This window comes from Chiroxiphia lanceolata, chromosome 10, assembly GCF_009829145.1.
Source record: "Chiroxiphia lanceolata isolate bChiLan1 chromosome 10, bChiLan1.pri, whole genome shotgun sequence".
In the NCBI taxonomy this organism is placed as follows: domain Eukaryota; kingdom Metazoa; phylum Chordata; class Aves; order Passeriformes; family Pipridae; genus Chiroxiphia; species Chiroxiphia lanceolata.
In genome coordinates this window covers 3,583,205-3,597,396 of record NC_045646.1, presented here as the reverse complement: position 1 = coordinate 3,597,396, position 14,192 = coordinate 3,583,205, and the positions used below count along the sequence as shown (strand labels likewise).

Here is a 14,192-nt window from a genome sequence, read left to right as displayed (position 1 = left end):
TTAAGGAATCAGAGCTCAAAGGTGATTAACAGTACAAAACTCACACACGTTATGCAGGTTTTAAGCAGCCCTTTAATACCAAGACGTGTGGAGTATTTGATACATGAGAGATGATACACAGTCTGATTAAAACAAGCTGCTGCGGGAAGGAGAAAATGCACACGTGTTTTAAAGTGCAACAACCCAGGTGCTTTTTTTCCCCTCTTTCTCCCCCTACGCTGTTCTTGCTGAGGTAAGTGGAGGGCGTGGGGACAGGTAACACACAGGGACACCTGCACATGATCCGTCTGTTCCCACAGACACCAAACTCTTCCCACCTCTCCCATCAGTGCCGCAAGAAGTTGCAGCCAACGCCTGACAAGTTCAACGCTGAAGCTGCTCATCCGCATGTTCACATTGGGGAATTCATGTGCCTTAACGTTAGGTAATACGGACCAGTATTTAAAAAAAAAAAAAAAATTAAAAAAAAAGAGTTTTAACAGTGATGCATCAGAAACGCAAATGCAAACCCAAAACTGAGGTGGTGCCCTACCATTAATTTTTAATATCAATTTTTAATAATCGAGCTCTTTCTGCAATATAACGTAAAACTTTAAAGCTCAAAGCTAATTAGTAAACAGCGTTACCTCGACAAATAACACACAAGTTTGGTTGTTTTAATGGCCAAAATGCAGAACGCTCGGCGCTCACACACGGTCTGCGGCGCGCTGAGCCAGCCGGCAGGATCAGGGGTGCCACAGCCGGGAGCAGCCCCTCACAACCGGGCTCTGGAAGCCCAGCTGCGGGCTGGGAACGGCCGGGAACAGCCCCCCGACCCGCGGGACACCCCGGGCGGGTGTCTGGGCACGACTTTCCCTCAGCACAACTCCAGCTGGAGCGCTCCCGCCGGACCCCGAGGGCGCCTCAGCCCCTCGGGGGCGGGGGAGGGAGCGCGTCCCTGCCCTCGCTGCCCGCAGCAGGTGAGCGAGCACCTGAGGGTCTCTGGGCTTGACTTACGGGGTTCCGGGCTTGATTCCCACTCCTTTTGGGTTATCCCGCGGGGAAGCAGCTCCGATCCCGACCGCCCCTCTCCGCCGCAGCGGAGGGCGCAGCCCGTGCCCGTCCCTCCCTCAGGTGCTGAGGGAGCGCCGGGGACCCCCGCACGGGCAGCGGCTCCTCCGCACCGGCACGGAGCCTCACTGGTTTATAACAAATGAACTAGAGCCGCCCGGTGTGTTCGCACACACAGACCCGCCAAGGGACGAGCGCACTCACCGGCACTGCCGCCGCCCTGCCCGCTGCCCGACGGTGCGCCCGCTGCTCCGCGCTCCGCCGCGGCTCTGCTGGGCTCGGCTCTGCCGGGCTGGGCTGTGCTCAGCTCCGCTCAGCCCCGCTGTGCCCGCTCCGCCCGCCGCCGCCCGGGGTAGTGCCTTCTCCCCGCTCCGCCCCGCGCAGCCCCCGCCCCCGCCCCGCTCGGCATTGTGGGGCTTGTGGTCGCGGAACGCGGACTACGAGCCCCAGGGCCCCGCGCGCGGTTCCGGACAACGCCTGGTGTGTGGTAACACCGCGGGTCTTCCTCCTTCTCCTCCTCCTCCTCCTGCTCCTCGCGGGCGCTTCCGGCGCGGCGGCGGCGGCGGCGGCGAAGCCCCTCGGGAGCGGCGGGGCCCGGCGGGCCGGGGCAGGTGAGGAGCCGAGCCCTGCCCTGCCCGGCGCTCCGCGGGGCGGGCGCGGGGCCCGCCGCGCCCTGCGGGGCTGCGAGAGGGGCTGCGAATTAAACCCTCCCCCGGTACCGCGGCCGCGCTCAGGGAGCGGCCGGGGCGGCCTGGCCGTGCGGGGAAGGTGTGGGGGTGTCCCCTGCCCTCCCGGCCGGGCGGTGACCTCCTTCTACCCCCGGCCCCGGCACGGCTTGTCCTTCCCCCCGCCCTTCCCGCGGCCGCGGGGCTCCGGGGCCCTCCCCGTGCCCGGCCTGGTACCGGTTCCCGGTTCCCTCGGCCCGGGCCCGGCAGGCGCAGGCCCGGATGTGTTTTATTTTTGTGTGTGTATTTATTTTTAGCTCGTCCTTTCGCAGCGGGCGCTGTCAGGTGGCTGCGGCGGGCAGGGAGAAAGGGCACCTCGGCTCCTTCCTGCGCCGGAGGAGGCTCAGGTTGGGCATAAGGAAGAAATTACTCACGTCGAGGGTGATTAGATAGGGGAAGGGGCTGCCCAGGGGGGTGATGGAGTCACCGACCCTGGGGGTGTTTAAGGCAAGGTTGGACGTGTGGCACTCGGTGCTCTGATCAGGGTGACAAGGTGGTGTTGGGTCAGAGGTTGGACTCCATGATCTTGGAGTTCTTTTCCAACCTATTTGACTCTGTGGTTCTCCGATTCCTTCTTAGCAGGGTCCCCCGGGCTGTACCCCCCTTAGGGACTGAGCAGTCAGGGCTTGGGTGTCCCATTAAGGTGCTCACTGAACTGGTGAGTTTGGCTGGTTCCTCTCCTGTGTCTCACACACACTGGATGGCTCAAACCTTGGGCCAGGTTTGTGCTGTTCCTGTTATCAGAGGAACTAATTGTCCCCTGGGATTTGTTTACGTGTTCAGAGCCGTGTCATACCTGGTGGTGTTTGATAAATAGGTTCACTTTCACATTCCCAAGGAGGTGAAAAAGAAAGAGAAACAGGGGTATGTTGTTGTGATTAAATATTCTAACAACCACGGCCTGTTTCAGTTATGCTGTATAACAGTTTTAGTGTTGCTGACTAGTGGAACTGGAGCACAGGCTGTGGGTTCTCACGTTAGACACAAACTGGATGTGTTAGGACAGACTAAATGACTTCCATTTTGAAGTCCAGCAGAGGAATATGAACTAATTGTATGCCTGACTTCAGTTTAGGCTTGGACTTTGTTGACATGGTTCTATAAATAGGCATCTTGGGTTTATCGCAGGTTTGTCTGATTTCTGAATTAGTCATAGAATTGTTCTGACAGTAATAAAACGCAGAAGCAGTTCTACTTTGTCAGTGAGCTCAACTTGCAAGTGGCTGTTACACGTGTGGGGATGTTTGAGAACTGCATCTCTCTGTTCCAGGCACTTTAAAGGCACTTCCAAAAATTCAGTGCTCTTTCCTGGTGACATTCTTCTTCAGTGAAACTGCTGGCTGTGAGAGTTAGTAGAATATGGAATCAGTGCACTAGCCTGCCTTTTTGAAATTTCTTGTTATCTTTGCTGATTTTAAAATACAGAGATTGTTATCTTAAGGTTTGATCTGTATGGTAATCCCAGGGCATTCACCCATACAGTTTTAAAAAGAAGGAAAGTAATTCTGTATCTGAGGCACAAAGCCTTGAAGCTTTGTATAATACAATCAAAGTTATGCAATGGGAAATAATTGAAATTGGGCAGGTAAGGTAACATCTGACAAAAAAAAGAGATGTGAGTTTTTTGGTTTTGTGGTGCTTTTTTGTTTTTTTTTTTTTTTTTAATTTAAGTGACCATTAATAAGAGAAACACAGTTACCAAGCTATGTGTGGGATGTGCATATAGTTAAAAGAGCATATTCTGCAATTTTTTTTCTTGTGTAAACTTTGCAACAGCAAAGTTGACCTAAACCCCCTTCTTCCATCCACATTGCTCTTACATTTTGATTCAAACTCTTTGCCTCTGAATTCAGGATGGAATTTATGCTGTTATTTCCCTTCCCCCACTCTTTCCTCCTGGACTTAGGTTATTTTTTCTGTTAACTCAGGTCAGGTTAAAGGTAAAAACCTCTTGAATCCTCGCCACAGAAAGTGGAGCAGAACTTCTTGGCAATAGGACAATCTTTTCTAACAGGAATAGAGCTGTAGTTTTTGCTAGAAGCCACCTATTGAAATAATAATTCTTGTAAATCACTGCCTCAGGCCTTGTTCCTCTGTGGTACTTTTCTAAAAAAGAATATTAATGTCTAAGCACTTAGGAGATCTGAGGTGGATGGAGCCTGGAGAAGGAAATAGAGACAACTTCAGTGCAGAATTAGATCTGCTGATGACACAACTGAAGATTGAAATCCTGCCAATTGATGCCAAATATTTCTGTTGGTTTAAAACTCTTTAAAAAAGTCGAAATGAGGAGAGTCTACCCTCTTCTCTTTAAACACTGTTTCAGAAATAGTGTTACACAAGCACCTTTCTTTGGTGGACACCTTGCTTGTTTTCACCCTGGCCTATGCACAGGTGTGGATTTTGTGGATTTGTAGTTCCATTGTGATGGTTGTGTTCTTATTAAGTACCTCTGCAGTTCTGCTTGATTTTTAAGGCATGGCTAAAAGTCTGTCAGTAAATGACACCCATTAGAGAAAGCAAATTGTCACCTCAGACACCGATAACGGTGGTTGTACATCCTGGGGAGGGTGGTGGTTTGTACTCTTTACCTTTTTTTGGCTCACAGGAAGTTTATCTTAATGTAGGGTTTTTTTTTTTCCTGCCAAAGTTCAGTTGAATGATTTGAAATGTCATTGGATGGATGTGGGGGAATGGGTCTGTGAAGAATCTTTCCAGATCTGTCCTACATCTCTCAGTGTTTGAATGGGATAATATTTTAGTGCTGAGACTTAAAGGTTAGAATGTCAGATTTGTACTGACAGGGAAAGGATGTGTTCCATGTTAGTACCTCTCTTGGTGTGTGTGGTGATTTAGGATTGAGCAGGCAGGCTTGTATTAACTGGCATCTTAGCACAGTTTGCAAATCTCGATTCTCTGTAAGTTCCCTGTGTCATTCTGTACGTTCTCCCCCATTGCTGCTAATTGCACATACATGGATTTGGATCCGTGGGATCACTGTCACAAGAAAAGCTCAGGCTCACACACAGTGTCATATTTGGCAGGGTCCTGCTGTCTTCTCCTCATCTGTCCTCTCAGACCAATTAACAAGTTTGCCAGCAGAGTAACACCTTTTGTGCATCTTACAGCAATTTCCCAGCATTTTCTGGACTGCACCACTCCATTGTGCTGTTCTAATAAATCACCTTCTCGTGGAATCTTATTCCATATTTTTGAGAATGTAAAAATCCAGTTGACAGATGAAACTGGGGTAAACTCTTCTCAAAGAAAAGGCTCTTTGGAGATAGCAGGGAACTGAAGTTAAGCTGTTAGGAGACAGTGTCATGCAGGCTGGCAGCTGTGCAGAGCTGCTTTTGATCACATCCCAGAAGAAATGCTGGAAGCTCCTCGTGGCTGCCTGATAATGTGCATTAAACTTTGGCTCCAGTCAGGCTGTTTTCAAGGTTGGTGAACTTGCTAATAGTTGATCTAAATAACAGAACAGAAACTTCATGGGAATTTGGTCCCTCACCGGGATTGAGCCCATCCTCAGGGATATTTGTGTGTGGTTTAGTGCAGCTGTGGCAAACTGTCTTTCTGTAGCACAATAAATGTGGAATTTTTTATGAAGATCTTTATTCTTTCTATTTAACACCAGCAAAGCCTGAAGTGCATAAGTTACATCCAAAAGCTGTGAAGAAGCTGATCCCTGACTGCAAAGATAAATAGTGTGGCAGGGTCAGCAGTCAGGTACTTTCCTGACAGTGTGATGCTTCCTAGTGTATCTTCTAGAAAATGGGGAGGTTTCTAGAATAATGAACAACCAGTGTGATATATTGAATATATTTCTTTTCATAGATTGGCAACAAATTTGATGTTCTTATGTATTTCTTGTGTGCATGTGTATATATAAATCCACCTCTGCAGTCACAACACTGGTATCTTTTGTCTTAATATAAATCCAAAGTGGTGTATTTTTTTTTTTTGGTAAGAGTGTCAGTGTCTGGTAAAGAGGTAATAGATAATGTATAATTGTTTTTATATGAGGAGTTTAACTGTACCATGGATTAGTAACAATAGCTTATGGCTCTTCAGGAGAAAATGAGTTCTTCATGGTAGTCCACAGTGTAATAGGTTTTCATCATCATAAAAATCCATCATTTCACTTAGTATTTCCTTTTTTTGTGTGTGTGTGGGTACTGCTAGCCCATAAAAACAAAGTAATTATATCTAATGGCAATTCTGTCCTTTTTTGCCCTTCTTCCTGTGATAAAAATCTTTTGGGTAGAGTAGAACAATGTTCAGTGACCTGATTTAACTCTTTAAAAAACTTACTCTGAGAATACAAGGATAAAACCTTGCAGTGAATTAAACTGTGGGTGCTGCCTTCAGTGGTGCTTGTCAGATTAGTATCTTGCATGAGTTTATGTTTACTGACCTTCCAGAAACATGGAATTAAACAGCAAAACAAAGAGATCTCCAGCCACTCTGCCCCTCACATGCCAGCCTTTGGAGCAGGGAATACTCATGGATAATAAATGGGACAGCTTGTACCTGCAGTAGGGAGTGAAAACTTGCTCAGACAAGTTCCCACCCCCCCATGTGAGCAGACCTTGCATGAATTTATGTAACTCTGAAACAAGTTCTTGAAAAATATTCCACTTTTTGAGGAATGGTGAACATTCACTTGTGTTCTTCCATGTTCCTGACAGCTCTAAAATATCTCTGGGTAGGGGAGAAAAATGTGAGAACCCTGATTTATGCAATTCCATCCATGTGGACAGATCCACACAAATCCCTTTCTAAACTCTTGGGAATCCTGTTCTTGGGCTGTAGGAATTGCTCATGTGTGCTATGTTGAGGGGTTGGAACAGCAAGAGTAATTTTGGAATAGGCAATCCATGTCAGAAGACTGATATAAATTTTTTTACTCTAGTCATGTTTAATTTTTCTCCAATGTTTTAACTGCTGTGTGACCAGTTCTTCACCTCCTTAGAAGTACATTCACAGTGTCTGTTCACAAGCTCAGATGAGACATGTATAATATTTGTAGTCATCCGAGTTCTTCTTTGTGCTGACTGTAATCAATAACAAATTTCACTTGTGTAATTAGGGCTAAACTACTATAAACCTGCCCTGGAAAAAAATATCTGTTCTTTTATTGAAACAGCCTGAAGATTTTTAGCTGCTGCAGAGCATAATGAGGAATATAACTGGAATAAATATCTTGATTTTTTTCACCTGTTCACACTCCCAGTGATATTGATTGCTGGAGTAGCTTCTGCTGTTTCTTATAATTTCACTTCTTTCACTTCTTACTAAAATGTCAATAAATTATGCAGATGTGCAAATGCCTGATGACTGAAGCTTGTTAGGAGGAAAAAACCTCCTTTAGTGCATCAGATATCCCAAGCAAATCTAAGAATTAAACCTGTTAATCTCCTTTTTATTTTTATTTCTAGCTTGGACTTCAGGTCTTTAAACTCAATTATGTCATGTAAAATATTTTTAGAGAATCTGATGAACAGAACATGTAACAGGCTGGAACAAAGATTTCTTGTGAGCTGTAGGGTGATCTTTCTTCTTTTCCACATATTTTCTATGTCTGAGCAGTGATGGCTCCATGTTGGATACGATGAGCTGGACTGGGTGGAGAACTTCCAAAACAGAGGTTCAGTTACTGGAACAATAATTTTCCATTGAGTGAACAGAGCTGGGGACACACCCAGAGTGGAAACATGACTTCAGCTTATATAAACCCAAAGAGGGAATATTAGGAATTCAAAGAGGTGGAAAGTAGGCACAGCTTGGTGCATGTGCAAAAATATGGGGTATTTATAGGTAGTTCTAATGTTAATAGTCATGATGCATCTATATGGGGTTTAGGTTTGCAGCTTTTCAAGCTTTTTCTGTAGGGGAGTTGTCAGGAACCTTATGCTGCTGCTTATGAGTGGTGGCAAGATTATTGTAAATACATATCAAACAAAATCACTGTTTTCAGGAAAATTGATTCCATAAGAACTCGAAGAAAAAAAACCCACTTCTGGTAGCACCCTACTCTTTAAAATATTCACTCAATAGATTTCACTTGGGATTTTGAAGTCACACAAAGTGGTCATTCCATATTTACTTGACTCACATCATAAGGAATTCCTGGTTTCTGGGCAGTAACAAGGTGACGTTGATCTGTGTTTTCATTTTTAGAACCTGCCAGTCAGGAGTGTTTGTAACTGTTGTGTTTGTTTTGTCTTTTCCCCGCACGCCCTAAGGACAATACGTTTTTCAAGCCCTTCAAGTATTCTTGCACGACGAGGAAAAAGAAGAAACATTTCAGTGAATGAGGAGTTTTTTGCTTCTATAGTGTTTTCCTTGAGAAGTGGCTCTTTGAATGAGGATGACAATGGAAGAGATGAAGAATGAAGCAGAGACCACTTCTATGGTTTCCATGCCTCTCTATGCTGTCATGTACCCGGTCTTTAATGAGGTGAGCTGCAGTTTGCTTTGGAATGTGACAATCCCCTTTATTTTGGGAAACATGGGCACAGTAACAGGTTGTTCATTTTGGCTGTGGAAGCTCTGTGTCTGACACCATCTCCTTCCCATGCATTGTTTTACCCTTTTTCCATGAATACTATTTCATGCTCATCAGAGGTTGCTGGGTGTCTCAGCCCTGATCTTTTTTCTTACCCTTTACAGAGGATTTTCACAAAAATGCCAGGTCTGGTAATCTGTGGCAGGAAGTAACATACAAACACATACCTGTGAACATTTTAATTTTACTGCTAATGGTTGTAATTTAAAAGGATATTTGATTTTCTGTGAGTATCAGAGATTGGCAAGATGCTCTCAAAAACTTCTGTCAGACTTCTGCTGTAAAATACATCCAGTGACATATTTGATTTGAGGAGGGGGAAGTCTTTCCTTTGAGATTGAACATTTTAGTATCTCTCAAATGACACGAGTAATTTGAAAGCCTCTGTCAGTTCCCAGTTTCATTATGTGTGTAAGGCAGGGCATGAGTATTTGACTTGTTTTGTTCTAATAACATCAGAATTCCTAACAATTCTAAACTTTCATTGCAGCTAGAAAGAGTAAACCTGTCTGCAGCTCAGACGCTGAGAGCAGCTTTTATTAAGGTGAGAAGTAACTTGTTTTGAAGAATGGTTGTTTAAAAGGTAAACCATATATAGTAAAGGTAAAAAGTCAGCTTTCTTGTGTCCTTGTGTTTGCATCTGAAGACTCCAACCTTGATCCAGCAGTCTAAAAGTGAAGTGGACAATTGCATGGGCTGTAGTTTGGGAGGTCAGATGTTATGAGTAGAACTCTGAATGAAAGACCTTGAGACATTTTAAACAGACTTTCGTCTTGTCCATATAGTACCAAAGTTTAAATGAGGAAGCAGTCAGTGAATAAATAATATACTTAATGTAAAATTGCCAAGATTGTGTGGCAGAGGTGCTCATGAGCAGTAGACACACAGCAGGCTTTGGAAGTGCTTTACAGAGTGAGTGATAATGGGATTTTTTGTGAATGAAGATAAGTTCAGTGCTTGTGTCTGCTTCCAGCAGTAAAAGGAAAAAAGTGTCTTCTAATTTATATTCCTAAAGGGTGAAAATTCCTTTATACTGCTTTATCGAAGTGCTGATCTTTTGAAATACTTAAAAATAATTGCAGGCATGACAAATTTTAACATGTGAGCTGTGCAACTACATTGCAGTTCCCTGTTTATAAGCCTAAATCTAAGTGTACCTTGACAATCTGAAGTCTCAGCTAGAGCTCATGCAAGCTAAATGTTTTTACAACTAATGATAAGGAGCTGAGCTGGGTGCAAATAATGTAAAAACTGAGATATTGGTAGCAAAAAAACCCACCCCACAGTCTCATTCTTATTCCACACAGTGCAGTTTTTTTAGTAGCAGCACAGGTAGTGGGAACACCTCCAGTGTTAGCTGAGCTCTAGCTTAGTTTTACTTACATATATCATCAATCAAAAGCTGGTTTTTTTTACTGAAAAAGCAATTCCCAAATGATGTCTGAGCATATGATGTGATTCGTAAGAGGCACGTTTATAAAACGTCCTGTGGAAGGTGGGGGAGCAGCACCTGGCTTTGGAGTGACTTGAATTCCAGTGGATACAATGTCTTTGTCTCAAAGCTTAGCGTTTATGAAAACATAACAGGATATAGAAATTCATGAAGACCTTTCTCATTCAAATTGAAACGAGTGGAAAAGCTTATTGGAAAAGTTATTTATACCAAATCAGTGATGTAGCCCGAAATAATGAATGCTGTAGTGGGAAAAACGGTTTTCAATGTAATCTACTGGTCTAAAACCATTAGAATTTAAAGTTTCTGGCAAACTCCTGCAGTATCTGAAGCGAGGTACATGAAAATCTACCTTTGGGCTTGCAACATGCAGGCATTGCATATTTCAGAGTAACAATTTGCTTTACTGTACAGGCTGAAAAAGAAAATCCAGGTCTTACACAGGACATCATCATGAAAATCCTGGAGAAAAAAAGTGTGGACGTGAACTTCACGGAGTCTCTGCTGCGTATGGCAGCTGATGATGTAGAAGGTAATAAATCTCGTGTTGAATAACTGGATTTTTAATTACACTGTTAACTAGAAATAGGCATTTCTCTGCCTTTTTTTTCAGAAGAGATTGTTTGTTTCTTAATACAATTCTTTTAGCAGGGTAAAAGAAAATTTGCATTTTTTTGAATATCTCTTTAGGAGAAGTTGAATCTTCCTGAAAACTATACTTGAATAATAAGAGAAAAAAAGAAAATGAATGTTAAGGACTATATTTCTGTTGGTGCATAGTTCACCTTTTGCATTGCTAACAACACAGAAAAAAAGCATGTGGAGTATAACATCCTCTTTTTTTTTTCCCCCGTTTCAAAATAAAAGCAATAGTTACACTGTCAGAGAAGGAGAATATAGGCTTTAAATTATTTTAATACTGAATTTGATTGGTGTAGTGCCTTCAGTGTCTCAAATAAATTAAGATGGGCTCTTTTTCCATCGTGCAGTAATAAAGGTGATTGTTGCACTGTGTTTTGGTTCATACAGAGTGTATTCACTACAGTTTTCTGGTCAGGGCTATTTTTGTGCTGTTCACCTTCAAATATCCCATGGCACTACTGCTGCATTTTTGTGGAGTGTTTTTAGCTGTCACTGGAGACTTGAGGACACACTAATGGTGTTTCTGAATATGTTCTTTTTGGTAGAGTATATGATTGAAAGACCAGAACCTGAATTCCAAGATCTTAATGAAAAAGCACGAGCACTTAAACAGATTCTTAGTAAGATTCCTGATGAGATCAATGACAGAGTGAGGTTTCTTCAGACAATCAAGTAAGTACCATGTGATGGATTTTTCTGCAGATTGAGAGGTCAAACTTTTTATTTAGGCCTGATTCTCACTCAAATGTTTAGGATATTCCTTGACCAAACTTACCTTACTGATTCCCACACTGAATTCCCAGGGCACTGCTCTGGCTCTTTGGGTTTGGTCTTGTGACATTGTGTCTGACACTCACTCTGTAGAGACTGTTTTAAGAAGTATTTGATTCCTAGAAGGGGATTAAATTCCAACATTTAAATGGGATCATTTAAGAATATTACAATTACTTTTTTTTTTTTCCAAATAGGGACATTGCAAGTGCAATAAAGGAACTTCTGGACACAGTAAATAATGTCTTCAAGAAATACCAGTACCAGAACCGGCGGGTATGTGCAGCAACTCTTCACATACAATATTTGAAATAGTCTAAGAGGAGGCATTTCCTTTTGATCAGAGGATGAGTAGGAGACTTTAACTGGTCAATGACATAATGATTTAAGGCCAAAATCGTTGTGTGATAGGTCTGGGCAGTTTTATAGGAAGAGAATGATATCTCTTCATGTCTTCTCAGAAAAATGAGAATCAAAATGCTGTTCCAAACATAATGTCAGCCAGTTTTCTGATCAGTTCAACCTCAAGATTCTCACTGTACCCAACAATACATGAACTAAGACTCTGCTCCTGATGTTTTTGTTTTCTCAGGCACTTGAGCACCAAAAGAAAGAGTTTGTAAAATACTCCAAAAGTTTCAGTGATACTCTGAAAACCTATTTTAAAGATGGAAAGTAAGTATGGTTTTGTACTAATAATTTACACGAGTAAGGCTGTGTCAATCAACAGGGGAAAACGAGACAAGCTGCCTTTTTCAGCACTTGCCTAATTTTCCGTACCTGTGTCCTCGGACTATCATGGCTGCTTTAAATACTATTTCTTTTGTAATGCCTTTGAGGAAAGTGAATTTTTTTAAATGCACCACAATACAACACCCATATGCAGTGTTAGTTTTGAATCTGAATTTGTGAAGTTAAATTTCCTGGCCTTGTGTGGTTTTTCTCAGTGTGCATACAAGGACAAAGAAATTATGAATTCTTTATTGAAAAAGGTAATCTACCTATTTGAAGTATCATTTGCAAACACTAAACATCTGTGCAATGTTCTCTTTGATTTACATTTTTATTGGCCTTTCTTTATAGGCCCTTATAATGCCTTGCAGTGTTTGGAATTACTCAGCTGAGCCTTTTTCTCTTTGAACATTTTAGCCTTCAAACTGAGGCTTTTTCCAGGTCTTCACCTTGGCTTTTGAAGTCCATGTTCCTGTATAATTCACTGTAGTGATTGTTTGGGAAGATGAGTGTATCCCCCTCAGACTTTGACAGTGCCAAAGTGTTCTGTGTGCTGCAGTTCTAAAAATGAGAACTCCCTTTCATGTCAGCTCTTGTTGAGCTTGGCAAAGACTAAGAACACCCAGGAGATGGTGCATTACTAAAGGGCAGGGAAGTCTTAAGACCAACTGGGAATACTATCTTGCTTCAATCAAAGCATTCTGATTTTCTTTTCTTACTGAAATTGGGGCTAAATTTGGTTATGATACCAAAAAGAGAAATTTAGACCCTGCAACTTTATAATTACTGGACAGAAGTGCTGTGTTTTGTAGGCATAAGCTTAAAGTGTGTTAGTTATTTGCAGTATTGTAAGAAATTCCGTAAGGCTTGTATTTCCTATCCTTGTGAAATCAGGAGTAATTTTAATCTGTCTGAACTGCATGTTGAGTGAGACACCTGCTCCCACCAGGAGGTCCCAGCCCCAAAGAGAACAGTCCTGCTCACAGGTGTCATTCCTGAGCTCAAAAACCCAGTGACTCCACACCCTTCTTGACAAAAAGATAACTAAAATAGCAGTTTACTTCCACGTATGTGCATGCTTAGTATTTCTACAGGAAATATTTGCCAGTTCTGGAATTACTGGGGGGTGAAGTGCTCGGCTTTGGAAAGAACACGAGTTCGGCAGTCACAGGGTCAGAGAATGGCTTGGGTTGGGAGGGACCTTGAAGATCATCCAGTTCCAACCCTGAGTCATCTGCTCCACTTCTTTTCTTAGTTAGCTAAACCCCAGAATCGAACAATTGAGATGTCAGTGATGATTGAGAGCCCAATTCTTTAAATTCCTGCCAAATAAACACAGCCTTTCTAGGATTAGCTGTGCAGATGAGGCCGGGTGCCAGCACTGAGCTTCAGGTAGATCAGGACAGGGTAGGACATCAATATACTTCCAATTTTCAAAGCCTGGATGCCAATAATGCTGGATTTATGGAATGCCATGTTTCTAAAAGCATCTGAAGCAGTGTCTTTCTCTTTCCACAGGGCAATAAATGTGTTCATAAGTGCCAACCGACTAATTCATCAAACCAACTTGATACTCCAGACCTTCAAAACTGTGGCCTGAAAACTGTATATGTTGAGAGTTGTACTTTTCAATGGTGGATAGGGTACCTTTATATGTAAATTTTAAAGTTTTGACTGTATAAATTATCAGCCCCTCTCCAGGGGGGCCTAATGCAGGATTTTGAATGGGATTATTGCCATCTTACACCATATTTTTGTAAAACATTGTAGCTTAATCATAATCTCACGAGGAAGATTTTGCATCACTTTTTTGCTATTATCATTCTTTTCAGAATTATAAGCCAAAAGAATTTACGCCTTAATGTGTCATTATGTAACATTCCTTATAAGAATTGTAAATATTTGGTGTTCTGTTTCTGACATTTTAACTTGAAAGCGGAAAACTGCAAGATTATGTATTTAACGATATTGGTGGCAAATATTCAATAAATAGTTTACATCTGTTAGACTGTCTTTTTGTATGTGAACAAGAGTGCAGAGCTCATCTTTCTAGAAGTGCAGAACATTCATTAAATAGAAAAACAATTCAAATTATTTGGGTGCTTAAAGCTACTGGGAGTTCAAATCAGTGTAAAATCAGGGGTTTTCCTTAAAGCTGAGATTTTTTGGCTGTGATCTAGACCAGAATACCAGAATAATTATATTAAAATGTCTCTGACAAAGTAATAAGTAAACTCAGAAGTGAGAT

The 14,192-nt window shown here is 42.5% G+C and overlaps 2 protein-coding genes across 4 annotated transcripts in view; one reads left to right on the top strand and one right to left on the bottom strand.

Annotated features, from left to right (window-relative positions):
* SERPINI1 (serpin family I member 1) overlaps nucleotides 1-1,423 on the bottom strand; it is a 46,050-nt gene extending 44,627 nt beyond the window's left edge. Inside the window, exon 1 of one of the 2 annotated variants that reach the window (XM_032698546.1) lies at nucleotides 1,255-1,423. The gene's annotated coding sequence lies outside the window, so the exon portion shown is untranslated. The remainder of the gene's footprint in view (nucleotides 1-1,254) is intronic. The other variant, XM_032698547.1, reaches the window with a different exon arrangement.
* On the top strand, nucleotides 1,407-13,946 carry PDCD10 (programmed cell death 10). 2 transcript variants are annotated; one of them, XM_032698554.1, is made up of 8 exons: nucleotides 1,407-1,530; nucleotides 8,024-8,238; nucleotides 8,837-8,890; nucleotides 10,214-10,331; nucleotides 10,987-11,113; nucleotides 11,410-11,488; nucleotides 11,805-11,887; nucleotides 13,463-13,946. In XM_032698554.1, exons 2-8 carry the CDS (start codon nucleotides 8,143-8,145, stop codon nucleotides 13,542-13,544), a joined length of 639 nt encoding a protein of 212 aa, XP_032554445.1. In that variant the 5' UTR covers nucleotides 1,407-1,530; nucleotides 8,024-8,142; the 3' UTR covers nucleotides 13,545-13,946. The 2 variants fall into 2 exon arrangements, with proteins under 2 accessions (XP_032554445.1, XP_032554446.1); XM_032698555.1 differs by having other exon boundaries at nucleotides 1,458-1,661.
* Nucleotides 13,947-14,192: the final 246 nt, after the last annotated feature.